Here is a 21371-nt window from a genome sequence, read left to right on the forward strand (position 1 = left end):
CTGGGTGCGGACGGGGCCGGGTCCCCGGCTCTGGTTCCCGGCCTCGGTCAGAGGGGATCCGCAGCCACGGGCCTCGGGCCCCCCGCCAGGCTTTTGGTAGAAGGGCCAGAGTCTCCGGGGATGGAGCGAGAGCCCTTAATGTTTCCTCGGCGGCTCCTCCGCCCTGTGAGGACGGCCCCGTGGCCTGTCGCCCACACGCGGGGAGGGAGACTCCGTGGTAACTGCCAAACCCCCGGACACCCCGTGGAGAGCGCAGGGCGGGAGGCAGCGGGAGCCCCTGGGCGGGAGGCCGGGGGTGTCGGCCCCTGCGGAGGCAGAGTCCGCTCTGAGAGGAGGCGCGGGGGCGGGGGTCCGTCTGAGGAGTAGGGGTCAGACCAGGGGAAGGGCAGCCCCGGAGCTCGGTCCCTTCGCGCTCTGTCCTCAGCTTCCCAGCCTGTTGCAAGGGGCTTGAAAGGAGAGCCCCAGGAGGACTCGGCATTACTGGAGTGTAAGCGGCTGGAGAGTCTCCCGCCTGCCCTCCCCGGCCTGGGGCCTCTCCAGCTCCCTGCGGGCGGCCCTCGGATCCTGAGCTATAAATAAGCCCCCCGGGGCCACCCCTAAACGTGTTTCTTTTCCCCGTGGAAACCCCCGACCCCCGCGCCAGCCCCTCGCGGTCCAGACTCCCCACCTGGAGCTGCTGAGGCCCAAGGTCCGACTGAAACCCTCTCTGTGCGTTTGCCTTGCCCGCAGTCACCTCGCGGAAGCCGAGGGAGGACGAGAAAGACGGCCAGGCCTACAAGTTCGTGTCGCGCGCTGAGATGGAGGCGGACATCAAGGCCGGGAGGTACCTGGAGCACGGGGAATACGAGGGCAACCTCTACGGCACCAGGATAGACTCCATCTTGGAGGTGGCCCAGACCGGGAGGACGTGCATCCTGGATGTGAACCCGCAGGTGAGGGAGCGGGAGGGGGGCGGAGGCGGGAGGGGGGAGGGAGGGCGGGGGAGGGAGGGAGGGAGGGAAGGGGGGAGGGAGGGAGGGAGGGAAGGGAGGGAGGGGGGAGGGGGGAGGGAGGGAGGGGGGAGGGGGGGAGGGAGGGAGGCGGGAGGCCCGGGAATGGCCCAGAGGCTCTCCGTGGCCTCCTCTTCCCAATGCTGAGCTGCTCAGTCCCGGGTGGAGTCTGGGGGGGGGGGGGAGGCGTGACTGCGGCTGCACAGGTAGCACCAGCTCCATCTGGTTATGGCTGGAGGCCTTTAATCTGTGCATGGAGGGAAGAAAGCAGGACGTCCTGGGGGAGGGAAGGCAGAGGCCGCCGCCTTGTGGGGGAAGGAGCCGTCGTGCCCGGGGACAGAATCCGTCCGGGGCGGCCGGTCTCACATCTCCGAGCGGAGACGACGGCGTGGGGGGAGCCCGGGCGTGGGCCTGAACGTTCACCTGTCCCCAGGCTCTGAAAGTGTTGAGGACGTCCGAGTTCATGCCCTACGTGGTGTTCATCGCGGCTCCCGAACTGGAGACTCTGCGCGCTATGCACAAGGCCGTGGTGGACGCTGGGATCACCACCAAGCTGCTGACGGTGAGCGGGCTCCCTCTCCCACGCTGCCCGCCTTCCCTCTCCTGCCTCCCCGCGACCTGGGCCGGGACTGTGGGGGGGGGAGGGAGGGCGCTGGGCCTTCGGCGCGGGGGAGCTCACGGCGGCCGGGGGGCTGCTGACCAGTGGTAGCTATGGGGAGGCTCCTCAGGCCTCCCAGCGGGGAGCCACGCTTAACAAGGCCACAGTCGTCTGGTTCCTACTCACGGGATCAGGGCTCTGGCTCCTTGAGGGGAGATGTTAGCGTGGAAAAGCTGGGCAGTGGGTCATGGGGTTAAAACAAAGGTGTGGAAGGTCAGGTGGTGTCCAGCCGCCTCCCTCCACGTCTCGGGGACTGAGAGCTCGGTCGCTTTCCTGGCTGGGGTCGGGCGGCCTCCCCCCGGGGCTCCTCACACTGGTGAACCTTAGGTCGGGCCCAGAAAACAGGGAGCAGAGGAACTAATTTGTTTACAAGCTCAACAGGGTGACTTAGGGTGACTTAGGTCAGGGGACGGGCATTTTCTATTGGCAGCCGTGCAAACGTAAGAATTGTCGGCAGTGCTGTCGGCCAAAGGACAGGGAGAGCACGGTCCTGGGGGGCGGGGGGAGGGCCACGGTTCTGGCCGGAAGGCCCCGTCCCCCTCGAGCCAGCCCGGGCGGGCAGGGGCTTCTTGGCTCCGCTGGCAGATCTGCTCCGCGAGGCCCTGGTCAGGATCCTGGGGACCCAGGGAGCTGGAACGCCATCGTCAGTGTTACACAAGCTCGCGGGCCCGGGCTGGACTTGGTACCAGCCGGAGAGTTCTGTGCGTCCCGGGGCTTCCTGTTTGATCCTCCTCATGCATCCGGGAGAGCCGTGAGGGAAAAACAAACGGGCAGAGAGCAAATCCGGCCCAAGCGAGGGGCGTCCTCCTGGCTTCGCGCCAGCCGGACAGGTGTCGGCCGTGCTGTGGGAGGCCTTTGGCCGCGAGGCTCCCGGCCTAAAACGGGCTGGAGCTCCCGTGTCATCCCCCTTCCTTCCTTTCCGAACCCCTGTAGGACACGAACCTGAAGAAGACGGTGGATGAGAGCGCCCGCATCCACAGAGCCTACAACCACTACTTCGATCTGATCATCGTCAACGACAACCTGGACAAGGCCTTCGAGAAGCTGCAGTCGGCCATCGAGAGACTGCGGGCCGAGCCGCAGTGGGTCCCCATCAGCTGGGTGTACTGACGGGCCCTTTGCGCAGAAGAGACAAAATGGAACCTTTCCAAGTAAACGTTTGTCTAAGAAACGTGTGCGGCGCTAGACGGTCCCGGCCAAGTCGAGGCGTTTTTACTCGGTAGACTGAAATATTAGGACACGACTCGGAATTTTTATAGAAAATGTGGAAGGGGAAGTGGACTTAAATATGTAATTTATCTTAATTTTTCTAACTTTTTACAGATAATCTTTCTATTCATATCACAGAGAGAAATGCGTTGAAGCATTTTGTATATGTTTTGATTTAACATTTTTGCCTTTTTCATCCGAGTTTTCCGATCATTCACTTTAACAGTGCATTTTGGTCTCCTATTTTCACTGTGATAATGGATACTTGAAGCAGTTTTTGTAAAACCCTCATTATGGTTCTGTTGCCAGCTATTCTTATTAAGGGAAAACACTAATTATGAACTGTCATCTAATTTAATTTCTTCTGAGAGCAGAATGTCAGTAATCAGTGCCATAACCAGCATCCCATCACCTTACTCCGTGTCTGCTTTCTGCTCTCCTGGAGGTCGGTGCGGTTGCTCATTGTACTTTACACAGACAGTAGGTCCCCTTCACGTTGGTTTTAGGGGGAAATGCAGCGCGAGAAGGGGCCTCCCCTCCGAGGCTGTTCGTGTGAGCCGTTTCCCAGCATGCATTGTGTGGGGGAGGGTGCGGCCGCTCCCCTGTAACTAGTACGGCGGGGCTGAGCGAGAAGGGGCGCCCCCGCAGAGACCCCGAGTCCGCGAGGGACGGGGGAGGGAGAGAGCGCCTTAGGATTCGGGAAACAGAAACTTAGGTCAAAGTATTTATTTTCACTAGTGAAAATTTCACTGATAAGGAAAAAACCTTAATTTATAAAGCTTTTTATTATAATATGGTCAGCAGTTCTATTTTACAGCTATCGATTCCTGTGATATTTAAAGATTCTCTCGCTTTTCCATTTTGAGGTGTTCGTGAGTGAACCTTGTGTTTTCTGAGACGTGACATGATAGGATGTTCGTGCCGTGTTGTGCTGAGAACCCTACCCATTGAGTAGCTTGTGAAAGGTGGAAGCTCTTGCTAAATGCTCTAACTAGATGTTATTTATACGGCGCGTCTCTGTTAAGAGATGGGCTTTAGGTTTATGACGGGCCGTAGGGTGGCCGCCTCCTTGTGCTCACTGACATTATCATATGCAGATTTCTACATTCCCATTGGCTCGCACATCAGTTCCGCCGCGTGCAGATAAGCGGCCCGACGCTCTCCCGGGACGTCCGGCTCTGTCCCTTGCACATCCCCGTGTCGGTCCTGAATCTCCTGGAGTTGGATGGTCTGGGGGCAGGGGAGGAGGCGACTCCTAACGAGTTCCCCCCAGGAGACTTGCAGTGATTGCCTTAGGCTTTCAAGGCCTGATTCGTACACAGGGTCGCTCGCTTAGTCCCATTAAGACGGCCCCATGCGCCGTGCTGTCCCAGAGCCGACCCTGGGGTGTGGAGCTGTGACCCAGGTCCCTCTTCTTAGTCTTAGGATAGGTATTCCGCATCCCTGAGAAAACCTTCTCCAGAACAGTCACAGTGTTTAATCAGGATCCATTTGCATCAGTTTCTTGTCTTCCCATCACAACATGAATCAAGGGACCTGCTTAGAGGTAACTCTCGGTGATTTTAGGGTTTCTGTGTTTGAGCTCGGCCCCTTCCAGGGCACAGAAGGGAGCCCGGAGTGTGTCCCCCCTCGGGGACCGTGGGGGCCTCCTGGGGACGGCGGGCTGGTGGGGCAGGGTCTGCCTCCTGTCCTGGTGGTCTGTACCACGTGTCCTAAAAAGGAGCCTGGGAGGAAGGCCGGGCCTCTCAACGCTAGATGGGCCTGAATCCTGACTTCACCAAGAAAGGGACTTGGAATGGTTTCGTACGCTCGGCTTCCTTTGCGCTCAGGTGTCCTAATCGGGGATGGAAAGTGCCGAAGTGTGGATCTGATAGAAGGGCCACGAGGAGGGGGCTAAAGGGAAGCCCTGAGGGCCGGCCCACCCCTGCCACTCAGCCCCTGGGTGATTTGGGCTGTGCCCGCATGTAAAATAAGGCTCCTCTAGACCCAAACCCTTGGTCCCAGGGCACGTCTTTAGGGTACTCTAAGAGCCAGCCTTCTGGGAAAAGTGAACCGGACCTTGGTTTCCTTTCCCTTCTCTAGGCTTGCCCAGCCGCCTGCGGCCCATTGCTCGCAGCAGGGAGCTCCTAGCTGGCGGCCCCCTGACGAGCAGGGTAGACCCAGGGGGTGGCCTTTGGCCCTGGCGTTGGAGCCCGCCGCTGGGGTTGCAGATCCAGCTGGTTCTGGAACTGGGGACACGTGCGATGTGGCTTTGGGAGGTATGGGGAGCTCTGATGACGAGGGAACGGTCTGAAGCGATTCCAAATGCTCGGCCGCTTTGGTGGGGGACCAGAAGCTGCCGTAACTGGAAGGAGTCATTGAGATCGAGGATCATGTCTTAGAATCTCCCTCAGAGAGGCAGGAGTGTGACTGTCGAGTTTCTATTAAGTAGGAAACAGAACTTGAACAATCGTCTGAAATCTGTGAACAGCCCTGAAGATGATTTTCCTTGGGGGGGGGGGGAGGGTGCGGGGAGGGGGGCGTGCTGCCGGCCCCTAGAAGGGGCTTCCTCCGGCAGCTCCCCCGGGGCCTTCATTGTCACGTGATAAGTTCTGCACCAAGCTTTGCTCGCCCCCAAAATAGCAATAGTATCACTGGCCCCGTGCAGCCATCGGGGCGGGGACTGACCCAGGCCCCACAGGGCGTTGCTTTTCATGGCAGCTGCCTTGGAAATCTGAAGGCCCCGGGTCCCCCTGGCGCTCAGGGTCTGGGCCAGGCCCGTCCCTCTGGGCCCCTTTGGCTGCAGCGGCGGCGTCTGGAGCAGTGGGAGGCGTCCCCTCCCCGAAGCCCGTGACGCGGCAGGCCAGCCAGGAGCCAGAGCCCGGCCGCCGCGGCTGGGGGAGAGGGGACGGCCGGGCTCGGGCACACTTGTCCCTGATGAGGCTCTGCAGGCTGGAGACCCTGCGTCATCTCGCCTTTGGTTTGGCCCGTCGGGAGTGGCCGTTGTGGGCGCTGAGCTCCCAAAGGGAGGTGGGGAGGAGCCCCTGGGGTTCCTGGGGGTGCCCGCTCGCCATCGAGGCGCTGCCCTTCTCTGCCCACCCGAGTTTCCTCTTCCAGCCGGGGCCCCAGGTTGGATGAGACATTCTGCCCCCTCCCCCATCTCCCGGGTCCCCGGGCTGGGCTCCTTCTAGCTGGGAAGGTGAGGCTCGTGGAAGGTGAGGCTCGTGGCCCCTGTAGCTCGGCTGCCTCCCTCCCCCCCCATGCCGCTCTCCTGCTCTCGACCGAGACCACCCGTGAGAAGTGAGTCCTGATAGGTTTGGGGATCGAATCCTGGGTCTCCTGTGATCAGATCGAGTCCGTCAGGTTATGTGAGACTCTAATATTCCCCTTCCTCCTTCTCTAAAAGAGGATTGCATAATCCTCAGAGAAATGAAAGGAAGCCCCCCTAGATTTGGGCTTGGCGCCCCCGGTCTCTCTCCTGGGGCCGATTCCTCCACCTCGAGGTCCTTCTGCGACCCCTTTCCAGGCCCGGGAATCGGTGCCTGGTGCACATACCCTTTGGAGGCCCCTGGCAACCCCAAAGATGCCGCCTTGGAGCCGCCGTCTGGCCCTCCTGGAGCCAAAGCCCGAGGCCTGCGAGGAAGGACTCCTGTCTGTGTGTGAGAAACTCAGGGTCAGTCTAAGGAGCAGGATCTCTCGTGGTGCAGCCGCAGAGACCCCCGGGGGGGTCCAGGGGAAAGCAGCTTGGCGTTCGGGGTCAGATTGTAACAAATAGATGTAAAGGCGCGGGCGGCTGGCACTTTTGTTTTGTTGTTTTTGAAGAAATTTAGGTTATTAGATATGGGGGAGGGGGTCAGAGCGCAAGTCACGCCCTCCCTCCAAGGTCAGAGCTGGTTTCTGAGTGTTTACCTCACGGTGGTGATCGCGCACCACATTCTCTATACCTCTAAGGAGCTGGCGTCCCCCACCACTGGCTCTCCCGGCCCCAAGGCCCGGCACGGGCGGGGTCTCGGTTCCACAGTAGCCAGCTTTGTTCCTTCCCTTTTCCCTGCCTCCCAGTTCCTGCTCATGAAAACATCCACAGGTGACATTCAAGGTGCTCATGAACAGCAAGATGAACGACTCGGGTTCCGCCAGGGCTGTGAGGGGGGCTTGGAGGAGTCGGGGAGATAGTGTCAAAATGCGCACCGGCCCGCGGCCTTTCGGCCCCCGGAGGTCTAGCGGGGCCGTGGCGGGCCCTGCAGCTGGTGGCCGGACGGCGCGGCCGCTCCCCCCCTCAGCAGGAGCCCCATCCCAGAGAAACTTCACTCAGACAGTAGCTTAGTTGCATGTTTCTACTTTAATCACAAAAACAGGGAGCAATAACTAAAGGTCCCAAATCCTCAGTACTAAGATCAGTTACCGATTGTTACCAAATGCCGAGGTGCTTTTATCATTTCATTTTTCAAAAGAACGAGAATTGAAACAGAAGGTACAGTCTTCTAAGTAGAAAAATTTCCTGCTTCAGAACTTGAGGTTCACCTGGTCCTGGGGAGGATTTAGGCTGGAAGGGACCTTAAGGGACATCATTTCATTTTACAAGAAGGTAGTAAAATAATAATAATAATAATAATAATAATAATAACCAAAATGCCCTGAATCCAGTAGAAACTTAAGTGGCAGACTTGGAATAATTGCAAGTCCACTTGCAAAGAGTCCAAAAAACCTAGACTTAAAGTCTCCGTCTATTTTCCCTCCTCCACACATGCAAAAAAAGGTGATCCCCCTTCCCCCCCTCCCCCCCCCCAGCAAATGTTTCTTTAAGGTAGTATGAAAAAACTGGCCCCGATTCCCTTTTTCAAAGGGGCAGCACCTGAAACTTGGGGGGGTTTCTTCCTGGCATTTCTTTTCCTCTGTGGTTCTACATGGGACATTAAAATGCATGGTTTTTAGGATCAGCTTTTGCACATGTGCAGAAGAGCAGTTTGAAAAGCTGAGGGCAGAAAGCTCGGCGGCTGCAAGCTTGAACCCGCGCCGGACCCTGGCTCCGTACGTTCCTAAAGCCCATTGCTGCTACTTCCCGGGCTGTCCCGGCCACCACAGCTCCCCGAGAGGGACGCGCGCCCTGAGGCTGGCTCCGCCCCATCTTCCCCAGGCCCCCCACGTGTTCATGTCTTGCTCATGTATTGTCCATGATGCCAATTACCGAAATGTACAAAGTCGGAGATTTACCTATTCCCAATGAAATATTTTTGTATATATAAAGAAATAAAGACTTATTATTGGAAGCGGCTGGGGGCCTTTCTTCAGCGCCACTCCCTGGGGGATGGGGCGTCCGGGGAGCGGACTGGTGCTCCCGGGGAAGGACAAAGGGCACTGCCTTGGGCCGGGGCTGCCAGACTGGGGCTGGGGAGGGAGCGGGGCAGCCCAGCTCGGGGATGTCTCCTCGGCTTCAGGCCCCAGGACCGCCCGAGTCCCGGATGCTGTCCGGCCGGAGCAGACACAGGTACCACGTGGTTCAGAAACCATGGTTAATTAAACATCTGCACTGCAAGGGAAAGGAAGGCTGTAAACGGCCGTGGCTCCCAGGAGCTCGGACAGCCGCGGAGGAACCCGGCTGCCAGTGGCTGCACCAGGGGCCGCAGACGGGTCTTCCTACTCCCTTGGAAGGAGGCGGGAGGCTCGGCAGCCTCCCCACAGTCTCTCCGTCACACAGACAGACGAGGTCTCTCGTGCCCCCCAGTCCGAGCCCAGGGCGCGCATGGACGATGGTGAGCGATCCCCAGACACACCCCTTTCTGCAGTCGTGATTCTAATATTACAAATGGCAGGAGGCGGTTTTTTTGCCGAGTCTTTTAAAAGGAAGCCCTAGCTAACATGGGGTGGGGGGTGGGGGTGGGGTCTCTTCATTTGTCTCATGAGCAGCTTTTGGGTCTCCTGAAGGCGGAGCGAGCCCCCGGAGCGAGCAGGACGCCGCCCTTAGCAGCACTTGGGCCTTTCCCCGATCCCCTCACTCGGCTTTTCCTTCTAAAGCCCAAAGTCCATGCAGGGCTATATAAAGGACAAGGGGGAGATACCGGGGCCGTCTGGTGATGACGGCTTCCACGCGCGACTCCCTCCGCTCCAGGCTGATGTTGGACAAGGCGAACAGCTTCTGCACGACCTCGAAGCTTCCTGCGTCACCGAGGGGGGCCAGGCTCGGGTCCCCGAGTTCGGAACCGCCGTCAGCGGATGTCACTTGAGGCTGTAATTAGATCCACCCAGGGGAGAGCTAATGCATTTACTTTCTTAAATCACAAAAGAGCAGAAAAAGGAAAGTCTACTTTTCAACAACCGAGTGGGCTCGAGGGAAGGGCCCAGAAAGAAGAGCTTTTCCAGCTCTTCCAGCAGTCCTGCTCCCGAGGCCCCTGGCCAGACCCCCCCCCCCCCGCCAGAGCCCCCACAGATAGGGGGTCATACATGGGGTGTCTAAGGGATCTCGGGGCCAGGGACGAGGCCCGGAGAGGTCGTGGTTGGTTAGACAGGGAAGGGCAGAGCCAAGAGTGAGCTCGGGCCTGACTGACTCCCCGTCACCCCCTGCCCATCCCCAATTATCCTGAGCTTGCAGATCTCCTCAGCGCTGTGTCCCCTCCCCCCCCCAAACAGAACACACTCCTCAAGGATGGGAGCCCCCCCCCCCCCAAATCCCCGCTTCTTGGGTCAGGGGCCACACACACGGCTCCCTCCCTGCAATCGGCATTTTCCCTCCTGGGCCGGGTGGACTCGAGGATCTGGACTTAGTTTTCCCACCAGCCCAGAAACTGGAGATCGCTCTGGCTTTGCCCTTGCTCCCCCTCCCCCATAACCTGACTCAAGCTCTGCTCCTCCTGGCCCAAAGGGCAGACCCCCGACGAAGGGGCACGAACACCCCATGAGCGCGCCACCTACTGGGCTGCTTCATTTATGATCCATTTAAAAGGAAAGCTTCTGCCAGGCTCCCTGGGGCCGAGCGTTTAAGTGACTCCCTCTCACTGGGCGCCGCTTCCCGAGGGGGCCGGGCTCCCGTCACCCCACCCCCGGTAAGACAAAGCCGACAGTTCTGACAAAGGCCCTCGTCCCCTCCGTGCAGGATGGCGAGCTCAGCCGGCCAGTCCCCAACGGGGAGAAGGGCCGGGCCACGTTCCTCTCCCGCAGCCTCCTGGGCTTCCAACAGACTCGGAGTCACTGGCCCCGTTCCTCTGCCCTTCAGGAGGGGCTTTGCCTCCCGTTCCCCCATGGGGGGCCTGGACGGTCTCCAAGGCCTCGGCCTCCCTCCCTCCCCCCGCAGCTCCCGCGTCCCGCACTTACCAAGTGACACAAGGTCGGTATCAGACGGAGCTGGCAGCAAACGCCCATCAGAGCCGCTGTGTTGTCCGGCATCTCTGCAAAGAGAGAAACCGGTCACTGACGGACGCTCGGACCGAGCTCCCTCCCTGGGCTTCAGAATCGGGCCTTCTCCGGCCCCCCAAGCTGAGGCACCGGCGGGTAATCCCCGCGCGACCCTGGGCGTGGGGTCACCGGGGTCTCGGGGCAGCCCCTTTGTGGCAGGGGCCAATCAAACAAAATAACCCCTAAAAACATGCTCTGTTAGCATCTATCCAGGGCTCCCTGTGCCATACGCCCTGGAAACAAGTGCAGGCGGGAAGCCCCGCCCTCAGCGGAAGGAAACAGGGGGCAAGAGGGAGCGAATGCACCCACGGGGGAGGGGAAGGGCCCCGGCAGACAAGGTCCAGAGTCGGGAGGGGGGGCGAGGGTGGAGACGGAGCAGAAAACGGCAGGAGAAACCACAGGCCTGAGCCCCCGTCTCACACAGAAACGTTGGGAGCCCAAGGAAAGGCCCAAGAATCGCGCTCCCCGATCCCAGCAAGCCACAGGATTGCTCTGGGTCACCTGGAATCTTGGGGTTTGTTTCTGCTCAAAGTTCAAAGCAAAGGGAGACAGATGAAGGAGAGGAAGCGGCGTCCTTGCCGTCTCTGGCAGGGCAACACTCGCCCACGAGTGGCTTCCCAGCCCTCGTGCTCTTGCAATAATTAACAGCTTTATTTATAAAAGGGAGGGTGTGGAGCCCGGATAAACACCTGCAGCCTGTCCTGCTCGCTGTGGGCAGAAGCCTGGGGGCTGAGGTGGGGGGCGGGGACCCCCGGGATCCTTCCCAAGCCGCTCCCCAATAGCCCCGAGACCCTGCAGCGGAGGAGAGTTCCTGCTGCTAGGGCCAAGAGCCGGGAGACCCCGGTGTGTCCTGGCACCTCCCAGGGGTCACCCTTCCACTAGGGGGAATAAGACTTCATTATGGGTCACCCCATCCGCCTTAACACAAAGTCAGACCTGGAGGCCGTGGAGAAAAGCCTTCTCTGCAGCCCTCCTCCGGGTCTTGTGCCCTGGGAAGCTCCCCACCCCCCGCAGAGTTCCAGCTCTGTCCCCGAGGGCCCCCAAAACCAGAGGCAGGAAGCATCAGGCCAGCCCGGAAGAACAGGGCCCCACGGAGGGCGGAGGTGGCGACTGGCCCCGTCCTCTCCCTCCTGAGGTCACCCCGGGCTCCCTCAGGGGTCCCCGAGAACCTCCTGCTCCTCGCCAGTTTGGAACGAGAGAACGGAGGACCGGTGGGTAACTAAACTCGGATTCCTGGAGCACCGGCAGCTTCACACACGTTAGGGTGCCCCGGTGCCAGGCCAGCAGCGGGCATTCGGCGCCCACCGGGCAGGACTGTTGGCGATAACAAGTAACATTTGTAAGGGCCAGGTCCGGGCCCGAACGCTTTACAAACGTCACAACTGCATAAGGAGAGCGCTACGCTGGCCTCCATGTTACAGATGGGGAAACCGAGGGAAGCTGCTGGCGAGTGTCCGAGGCTGGACTTTGGGGCTAGCTCAGCTCTCTATTCCATCTAAATATTTATACAATGTCTAATACCTAAATATCTCTAAAGCCTGGCCCCGGACAAGCACGAGGGAAACTCTGGCCATCATTGTTAGGAGGAGGAGGAGGAGGAGGAGGGATTTAGTGATAAATACTCCAGTTTTTAAAGCTGAACAAACTGGAGACCAGGATCATTCCCAAAGAGGGAGAACTTCCCCCCTCCCCCGGGACCCCCGATTCCATCGGAAGCCTCTGCGTTTAAACTCTTTCCCCATCTAGAGAACGTTTTGAGGGAGCTGCCTGGAGCGCAGAGAGGCCGATCCCTGTTGCTGGGGCCTGTGCCTCGGTTTACATCTGCAAACCGCGAGCGCTGATCCCTAAGGGATCTTCCACTGTCGAGCTAGGACCCTGTGATCTGCCCGGGCCCCCAGCCAGTGCCCGCAGCGTCGGCCTTCCTGCTCCCAGCAGCCGCCCTCCCTCTCGCTCTGCCTCGGGCCCCGGCAGGACCAGAAGGTCATTATACGGAAGCCCGAGCTACCGGCCCATTCATCACTTTCACGTTTCCCGGGTATCCCGGGAGACTCGGAGCCTCCTGATGAATCTGGCGAGCGGGAGCAGACACAGAAGAGATGGATATTAATGAAAGCTCCTTAAACCGGCTCCGACCTTCAGGATCGCCAACATCCCCCAAGAAGGGGCCGCCGCGCGGAGGAAAAATGTCCCCCTTCCCCCCCCCCCCCAGGTTAGTTTGCACTCCGACAGCGCCGCCTCCCAGAAGCACCTCAGGGTCAGAGCTTCATAAGCTAATAATAATTGAAATCCTCACAAATCTAATGAAAACTAGGGACTTGCATTAGCAGCGCCCTTTCCATAAATTGGCGCCTTCGCTCTCACTTCTCCCAACTCTCTCCCTGGAGGACCGTTCCGGGGACAGACTGGGGCGTCCCTGAGCGGGGGGACACACCCCAGTTCCCAGAGTTCCCCCGGAATCCGGGCCACGCCCTCGAGAGCTGGAACTCCAACCCAGAGATTCGTGCGCGTCCGACGGCGGCTCCCGGCCTGCCCTGCAAACGGCGCCTCTCTTTGGACCCTCGGGACACGTCTGTGAAACGGGGGCAGTTATTGCCCCATTAAACAGAGGAGGAAAAGGCAGGCCGAGCTTAAGGGGCTCGCCCGGGCAGCTGGTGACGGCAGAACTTGAATCCGAGCCCAGCCCTCCCTAAGGGGCTCCCCTGCCCACCCGGAGCTTGGCACGGTGCCCGACCCTCAGCAGGGACTCGCGCGGGGCTAAAGACCAGTGGCCGAGCCCGTGGGAGAGCGGGGGCCGCTGCGGATAGAAGCAGCCTTAAAAAAGCTGGGGTCCCTTTTACAAGGGAGGAAACTGAGGCTCAGAGGGGGGACTCGGGCTCAAAACCAGCAAGAATTCCTTTTTGGCGCAAAACTGAGTTAGGGTTTGTTTCTATATAAATTTTATTTTCTTCCCCCGTTTTTAACGTTTGTTTGTTAAAATTCTGGAGGGTCAAATCTTCCCTGGGGGGGGGAGGGGGGAGGGGCAGTTAAATTCAGGTTAAACCTGTGCAAGTCTCAGCAAGAATTTAAGCACCTACCGTGTCCTGCCCTGCATTGGCCACTGGGGGGCACCAGAGTGCACACAGCTCCGGGTCTGGCGTCTGGAAGCCTCATCCTCCCTAGTGCAAATCCAGCTGTGGGACCCACCCCTGCCTGACTCGGTTTCCTCATCTGCAAAATGGGCTGGAGGAGGAGGAAGCCGCGATCCACTCTAGCTGGCCCAGGCACCCACCCCTGCCTGACTCGGTTTCCTCATCTGTAAAATGGGCTGGAGGAGGAAGCGGCGATCCACTCTAGCATCACTATAGGACCCAAGTAAACCCCCAATGGGTTACAAAGAGTGGGACACAACTGAAATGGCCGAATCGCTGGGGCTGGGGAGTCACAGGGAGCCAAGAGGAGGAGCCAGGGGCCGGATGCAGGCAGAGCCAGGAAGGGGAGCGGAGGGGGGCAGGGATGGACGCCGGTCCCAAAGCAGAGGGCGACGGCCCAGAAGCCTCCAAGTGCCAAGGGAAGTAGGGCGGCCTGGGGGTGGCAGCAGTGCCTCCTGGTGGCAGGTGAGGGAGTCGGTCGGCCAGCGCCCGGGCAGGAGTGCTCAGGACCTGGGCTTGGGCCCTGCAGTGGGCTGACCAAGCCCAGAGGGCTCCCCCGTCCCCGGAAGGTTCTTCTTGCCCCCTCGACTCCCCCCCAGAACCCTTCCTGGGGCTGGACCGTAAGCAGCCTTCTCGGAGCCAAGTACAACCTCACGCGATTCCCACCGGGACCTGGGAGGTAGACGCTATTTGCCCTCGTTTTACAGAGAAGGAAACTGAGGCAGGCAGAGAGGGATTTGCCCAGCAAGGTCCTCATTAGTTTATTATCATTAGCTGTAGCTAATAAGTCTGAGGCTGCCCTCGAACTCGGGGCCTTCCTGATCCAGGCCAGCACTTTATCCTCCCTACTGCTGGCCCCCAGGGCGCAGAGCCTTCCCCTCTGGGTCACCCACGTGTACCTCGAATGGACGCCATGTTTCCAGGATCGTCCCTCCTGGTGGACAGCGCCCAACTCCTTTGCCTTCCCAGCACTCAGCCCGGTGCCTGGCACACAGCAGGCGCTTCATTAATGCTCCCTGGATTATGTCCCACAAGTGGTCTACTCCAAAGTCCCATGGGGGGTGTGAGGCCGGGGCCTTGGCTTTGAGACCTGGACCCCCCACTCCCCCAACAGGAGATAAAGGGACGATGCGGGCGGGCCAGAGAGGCCATTCCAGAGCTCCGGGCAGCCCACTCGAGCCCCCAGACATCGGCTGCCCCGACTGCCCTCGACCCGAGAGGCTAAAGCCGAGGAAAGAAGGGTCCCGGGCCCCGGGAGTTCGGGGGGTCAAAGGCAACACTGCTGCCCGGAAAGTCTCCCAGGATGTCAGTGGAGGAAAGTGGAGGCCCCCCTTCCCCCCCCCCCCGGAGAAAAACCAGAGCCTGACTCGGCTCACACGGCCGCGGGGCCCCCACTCCTGCCCGGCAGTGCCCGCCCCACACACGCTGCCTCTGTTCTTGGCTCTCCAACTAAACTACTTGCCAGGGAGCGGGAGGGAGGGAAAGGACCCCCCAAGTTTCCCTCGTGATAGCACGGAGGGAAAATCCAGGGGAACGAGGAGCCCCCTTTGTCCCTTTCAAGCCTTCTGGGGGGTAGAAAAGAGAACAGAGCTTCCTTTTAGAAGGTGCCCAGGCCTGAGAAAGGCGACTCTTGCTCTTCTCCTGTGGGCTGGGCAAAGGGCCAGGGGGAGGCCCCGGCAGCCCCTCAGGGAGGCCTGAGTGAGGCTCCATGCCAGGGCCCCCAGGTGGGAGTCACTCGGGAGGGGAGGGGCTGCTGGGGCTGCCACAAAGTCTTCCTCGGCCCCCCAGGGCTGCCACAAAGCCTTCCTCAGCCCCCCAGGGCTGCCACAAAGCCTTCCTCGGCCCCCCAGGGCTGCCACGCCCTGCCCCGGCCCCCCAGGGCTGCCACAAAGCCTTCCTCGGCCCCCCAGGGCTGCCACGCCCTGCCCCGGCCCCCCAGGGCTGCCACAAAGCCTTCCTCGGCCCCCCCACGGCTGCCACAAAGCCTTCCTCGGCCCCCCAGGGCTGCCACAAAGCCTTCCTCGGCCCCCCAGGGCTGCCCAGCTCCCCTCGGGATTAGCCGTTGGGCTGCTATTTATTTTAGAAGAGCCGTGTGCACTTGTCCATGTACCTGTGCCCCCTCCCCCCAATCCCCCCCCACATAGGTTCTCTGTAAGTAGGAATGCTTTCATTCTTGGCCCCTGGCTTGGCCCTCGGGCCCCAGTGGGTCCCGATAGAGCTCCAGCTCACTCACGGACTGGCCTCCAGGCAGGGAGGTGCCAGTCCTGGGCCCCTTTCTGCAAGCCTCCCTGGGTGGGGGCAGCTTCAAAGGGTGGGGCGGGGAGGAGCCCCACCCGGGGGCCCCAGTTCCTGGGGAGGAGTCCCTTAGGATGGTGGAGGGGGCAGCCTTTCCCAGCAGTGGGGGGGGGGGGGGATCAGAGAGGCAGATTTAGGCTCCGTCTCCAGGACAACAAAAAACAACTGCCCACGAATGACAACTACCCCAAAATGGCCTGGCCAGGGCCCCGGGTTCAAATCCTGATCTAATATTTACCCTCATGTAATCCTGGACAAGTTACTGTCCCCATGTGTAAAGGCCCACGGGTCTCTTCCAGCTGTAAGGGCTCAGACGTCCCTGGATTCAGATCCCAGCTCCATCACTTAGTGCTGGGGGATCTTACCTAGGCACCTGATCCTGGATCAGTTTTCCCATCTGTAAAACGGGGAGGCCTTCAGCGTCCCCTCTGACCCTCGGCTCATCGGACAAGTCAGAGGGGCCAGTGGGCCACCGGACGCCTTCCGACTCCCAAGCTCCGGGCTCATCCCGTGCTCTCCTGCCCGGGGTCTCCCACAGGAGGGAATGGGCTCGGGAGAAGCCCCTAAGAACGGGGCGCGGCTTGTTCCCCTACCTGCCAGGGCACTGACGAGGAAGTGGACGGTGGACAGCAGCTCCTGAGGGCCCTGCGCGTCCCGCCACACCCGCGAGTCCTCCCGCACGCGGAGGCCGGCCAGCCCCAGGAAGGCGGCGAGCTGCTGCTGCTGCTGCTGGAGACGGCTCAGCCCCGCCAGGGCCGACAGCTGCGGGCACCCGCCGGCGAGGATGTCACTGAGCTGCAGGGAGGCAAGAGAGAGGTTGGCAACCCAGGCCCGCTCCTGCCGCAAGCCGGCGGCTCTGGCGAGAACGGGAGGAGGCCGGCAACTTCCGAGAAATAAGAAGGGGAAGGAACGGGCTCTTCCACGCGCCCTCCTCACACCCCCACATGCTCACGGGGGCGCACACATCCCCGCCAAGGCGAATGTCTGTACATGATCAAGCACTGGGCAGCAAATTTCCTTTAGGGAACTGTAGGACTAAAAAACTCTCTAAGCATCATCAATTTAAAACAAGCAGGGGCTCCGATGAGCCTGTGATGGAGCGAGCCATCTACACCCAGAGAGGATTGTGGGAACTGAGTGCTATGAAAACACAGCATTCTCACTCTTTTTGTTGTTGTTTGCTTGCATTTTATTTCTTATCCCATTTTTCCCCTTTTTGATCTGATTTTTCTTGTGCAGCACGATAACTCTATGAAGATTCAACATATATTGGATTACTTGCTATTTAGGGAAGGGGGCGGAATTAGGAACACAAGATTTTGTAAGGGTCAGTGTTGAATAACTGAAATAAAAAAAAAATTATCCTCTTCCCAAAAAAAGAAAAAAAAAGCTTTAATAAAAATCAATCAACCAATTATCCTCCAAAAAAGAAAAAGCTTTAATAAAAATCAATCAATGAATTATATTCCAAAAAGAAAAAGCTTTAATAAAAAAAATAAATAAATGTACTAATGTACAACCTTTCCCATGGGGCAAAGGCAGCCGATGGCAAACAGAAGGGTCTTTTGCCTTTGGGTCTAAGACTCAGAGCTAGTTCCAAATACAGGACCTCGAGGCGGGCGTCAGAAGCCAGCTATCAGTTCCTCTAGAGAAGGGGCAGCCAACAGTGTGGGGTGGAAGCTGGGTAGAATCCCCTCCAATGTACTCTGAGGCTAACACCCATAGGGTCCTATCGGTTTGAGGGAGAAGATCCTCTGGGTCCAAGGATGAATCTCCTTCCATCCCCAGGAAAATCAGAGTGGGTTTTTTGGTTTTCCTAATAGGTGCTTAATAAATGCTCATTCTCCAGGAAGGGAGTTCTAGCCTCTCCGCTTTAAATTTCCCCTCAACTCTTTCCTTTTGAGCATTTGTCAAGGCAGGTGAAGCTCCTTATTCAGCAGGATGGAGCATCTGGCAGGAAGTCTGGGGGACATTTTGCTTTTAAAGACGAGCTATTTGGGGATGGGAGACTCAGTGGGCTGTCCAGCCAAACCAGGCTGCTTGGGGACTTGGGGGCCAAACAGAGTGATTGGGGTATGGCCCCGCCTCCCCGGCAGGTGCCACAGCCTGAGGCTCCCTGGCATAGTCTGACTTCAACAGGAAGAAAGATAAAGTCTTTTTAAGGCCTGGAAAGGTCTTTACTCAGAGCTCCAGAAGCCTCTGCAAAAACAAACAGATAAAGAAATAAAGATTCATTAAAAACCAGGCTGTTTTTTTCCCATCAGTCACTCCAAGTGAGCGAGAGCCGTCCCCGGGCCGCAGCGGAGGCTGCTTGGCGGGCTGCCGGCCCGCTGCCCCCGGCACATCATCGCTTTCGGGAACTTCGCCTCACCAGCAGAATAGCTAAGAAAGAACAAGATCCTGTGCCCACCATTCTGTTTGTTCCCAGCCGGCCCCGCTGCCCGCCTCCCTCAATGTTCCTGCCATCCCAAACCGCGCAGCTGCCAGGGCTGTGCCGCGGGCGCTTACGGAAACGAGGAACGAGGAGAGAAAGGGGCAGGGGAGGGAGGCAGCGGCCGCTGGCCAACGCCGGGGATCCCAGATCTGGGGCCGGAAGGACACCTAATCCAATCCTACACTTTACAGATAGGAAAACGGAGGCCTGAAGAGCTAAGTCCCTTCTCCGTGGAACCGGGAGCCGAAAGCACGCTCTAGAAGGGGGGGATCGGCTGGTCCATCCCCCGGCTCCTCCCTCCACCCATGCAGATCGGGACCTTCTCTGCACACTAAGCCTGGTAGCCCGGAGAGCAAGAATGTAAATGACAGCCAGGATGAATTAAAGGCAATTAAACCTAGGTCTTCCTGGCTCGGAGGTCAGCTTCCCAAGGCTCCACGCTACCCTGCCCCTGCCACGCAGAAAAGGCTTCATTTTCATTCATTTTTTCATTCGAGCAATTAAATACCCAGGGAGATGGTGTCGCAGAACCTTTGAGACCTTCTGCTGCCCTGTACCTAACTCAATCAATCAACAAACACTTATTATAATCACCTCCTATGTGCCAATCAATACTCGGTGGCAACAACTGCTCATTAATCATTATCACCTACTATGTGCCAACAACTGTTCACAAATCACCTACTATGTGCCAACAACTGCCTATTAAACACTTACTACATGCCAGGCTTCTGCTAGGGGCTGAGGATACCAAGACAAAAACAAAATGAAAGTCTGTCCTTAAAGAACTTAACCTTCCTTAGGAGGGAACAACACATACGTAGAGAAGTCTGGGCAAAGTAAACAAAAACACACTAGCTGGTGTTTATATGGTATTTATGGCTTTGGGAATATAATCTCCCAACAACGCTGGGAGGGAAGCGCTGCCGTTATCTTCGTTTTACATGTCGGTGAACTGAGGCAGACACAGGTTAAAGGGCTTGCCCTACCCGGGGAACGCGGGTTCACTTCCTCCAAGTCCTGCACTTCCTCCTGGTATCACCAGCGGCCTGGAAAGGCGTCTGGGTGGCAGCTGGGGGTCAGGAGCGACGGCGGGTGGGAGCCTCTGAGCTGAGCTTCGAGGGAAACCCGGGGTTCTCAGAAGATTTCAGGCAGAAAGCCGGTTCTGTGAAGAGGCTGGGAGGCGGTAGGGGGTGCCGGGCGTGGGGAAGAGCAGGTGAGCTAGTCTGGGGGGGGGCGAGGGTGGTCCTGAGAGCTGGCCAAGTTCACACAGTGACAAGTGGTAAAATACCCAGAATGCTTCAAGGAAACTTTCTTTGTCGGCCTTTACCAAGATGGAGCCCTCCCCCCACGGGGGCAGCCAAGTCTACATCCAGATGGATCATGGGGACGGAGAGGAACAGCTCCTGGCCCTTTGATTCCCCATCTTCCGGGCAGTGATGGCCAAAGTGGGGTACCAAGGAAGTGGAGAACAGCCCCTGCATCTGAAGTTGGTGAATCAGATAAAGGAACGTCTAAAGCTAGAAGTTCAGAGGTCACCTAATACAACTCTCTGAATTTACAGATGAGGAAACCGAGGCCCCATATTTAATTCTCTTCCCTACCCACATGAATCTGTCTCTGTTTCTCTGTGTGTGTGTGAGAGAGGGAGAGATTGTGTGCGAGTGTGCGATTGTGCAATTGTGTGAGTGTGTGTATGTGTGCGTGTGTGTATGAGGAATGAGGACTGAATAACCAGGGAACTGAGAGTTCCCTTCCAGCAGCGTGCCCATTTCTCCCCGAGTGCAGAGTCTGACTCAGCCGAAACGTTTTCCGAGCACCTACTTTATGCCGGTCACGGTTCAGAAAGCGTAAGAAGTCGCGGGCTCGAGGGCCCTTTCCCTTACCACGGTGTCCAGGGCCACCACCAATTCATCGTCAAGCAGCACTTCCCAGAGGATTTCACACAGAGCTGCTCGGTGATGGCCTGACAGCTCCACAAAAGGACGGAAATTCCTCTCCAAGAGCAGCATCCCTGTGGAAGCAACAAGCCTCTGCCAGGAGGGGACGGGGCTGCGGCTTTCCACAGCCCCTCGTCGTCCTTCCCCTCAGCGGCATTTCCCACACTGGGTACATTCGACTCGGGCCAACGATCCTCTCCAAGTCTCCGGCATTCTGGCCAGCTAGGATCCGGCCAGCTCCCACTCACCGGGCGGAGGAAGAGACCGTGCTGACCTTAAAGTTTCATTATTCTGTGCGTGAGAGAGAAGGAACTACACAGATATTAACTGGGCCGATTACTTATGACTTCTGGGAAAGTTCGGCTCCGTTTGCCTCGGTTTCCTCATTTGTCAGCATAGTAACTGCCCAGATTTGTTGTGAGGATCAAATGAGATGATAATTGTACCACTCAGTACTTGGCGTGTAGCAATCACTAGATAAATGTTAATTGTTATCATCATTAAAATATACAGCTGTGTAAATGCAGGCACACGTTCATACATATATGTAATATAAAAATATCATACATCTCCACAAAATACATAACTTTGTATTCACTTGGTGCCTATTTGATACTTTCTGGCCAGATGTTGCAGCTCCCCAGTTAAATACAGCAGGTCCCCCAAGTGTCTGGGTCATTTTAAGCTTTGTTAGCTTTAATAGTTTAAAATGGCGTGAGGATCCAAGGGACGCCCTGTACGCACTCCCGGAAGAGGGAGACAATATGGTTTATCTTTATATCTTCAGCACCCGGGAGAGCGCCTAGCAAACAGCAAAAACTGCAATGGACCCCTGGACACTTAGGACGAGTCTCCCATTTTTCAGATAAAGAACTAGAGGCCGAGGAAGATGAGTGAAAGAGAGCAAGACCTTGAGGTCACCCCGTCCATCCCTCTGCCTGCCTGATTTCTTGGGCTTCTGAAAGGGGCCACCCTCCCGGGATCCAGGATGACCATTAGTGAGTGTAGGGCGAGACCACTGTGGTTCCCCATGGCCGAGACTGTATCTTGTTACCTCATTTAAATAGCCCTGGAAATCCCTACCACTCATGGCCTCCCCCGGCACTGGCCTCTCCTTGGATGGTGAGATCTACGGTTCGGTCTCCTTTTCAGGAGCCTTAAATGCTGACATTTTCTCCATAGCACCGATGCCCAGAGCTCTGAAGAAGCAGCCGGCTTCTAACACAGCCCTGGGGGCATCCGGAGCCCAACAGAACACTCCATTGGCCAATCTAAAGCCGACCCGACCCTTAGTACTGGGCACAGGGGACCTTCCTTTCTGACCTGTAAATGGCGTCTCGGAGGGATCGCTTG

The 21371-nt window shown here is 58.2% G+C and overlaps 2 protein-coding genes across 4 annotated transcripts in view; one reads left to right on the forward strand and one right to left on the reverse strand.

The window, feature by feature from the left end:
- The window catches only part of PALS2 (protein associated with LIN7 2, MAGUK p55 family member), a 63714-nt gene extending 55612 nt beyond the window's left edge, over nt 1-8102 (forward strand). For all 3 annotated transcript variants that reach the window (XM_051963186.1, XM_051963183.1, XM_051963184.1), the window contains 3 exons: nt 730-932; nt 1423-1551; nt 2581-8102. In XM_051963186.1, coding sequence (XP_051819146.1) covers nt 730-932; nt 1423-1551; nt 2581-2757 — 509 coding nt within the window. In that variant the 3' untranslated portion in view covers nt 2758-8102. The remainder of the gene's footprint in view (nt 1-729; nt 933-1422; nt 1552-2580) is intronic.
- Nucleotides 7156-21371, reverse strand: part of GSDME (gasdermin E) — a 46054-nt gene continuing 31838 nt past the window's right edge. Inside the window, exons 7-10 of the mRNA XM_051963187.1 lie at nt 19965-20092; nt 16238-16439; nt 10141-10214; nt 7156-9058 (exon numbers count right to left, since the gene is read on the reverse strand). Coding sequence (XP_051819147.1) covers nt 8825-9058; nt 10141-10214; nt 16238-16439; nt 19965-20092 — 638 coding nt within the window. The 3' untranslated portion in view covers nt 7156-8824. The remainder of the gene's footprint in view (nt 9059-10140; nt 10215-16237; nt 16440-19964; nt 20093-21371) is intronic.

This window comes from Antechinus flavipes, chromosome 5, assembly GCF_016432865.1.
Source record: "Antechinus flavipes isolate AdamAnt ecotype Samford, QLD, Australia chromosome 5, AdamAnt_v2, whole genome shotgun sequence".
NCBI lineage: Eukaryota > Metazoa > Chordata > Mammalia > Dasyuromorphia > Dasyuridae > Antechinus > Antechinus flavipes.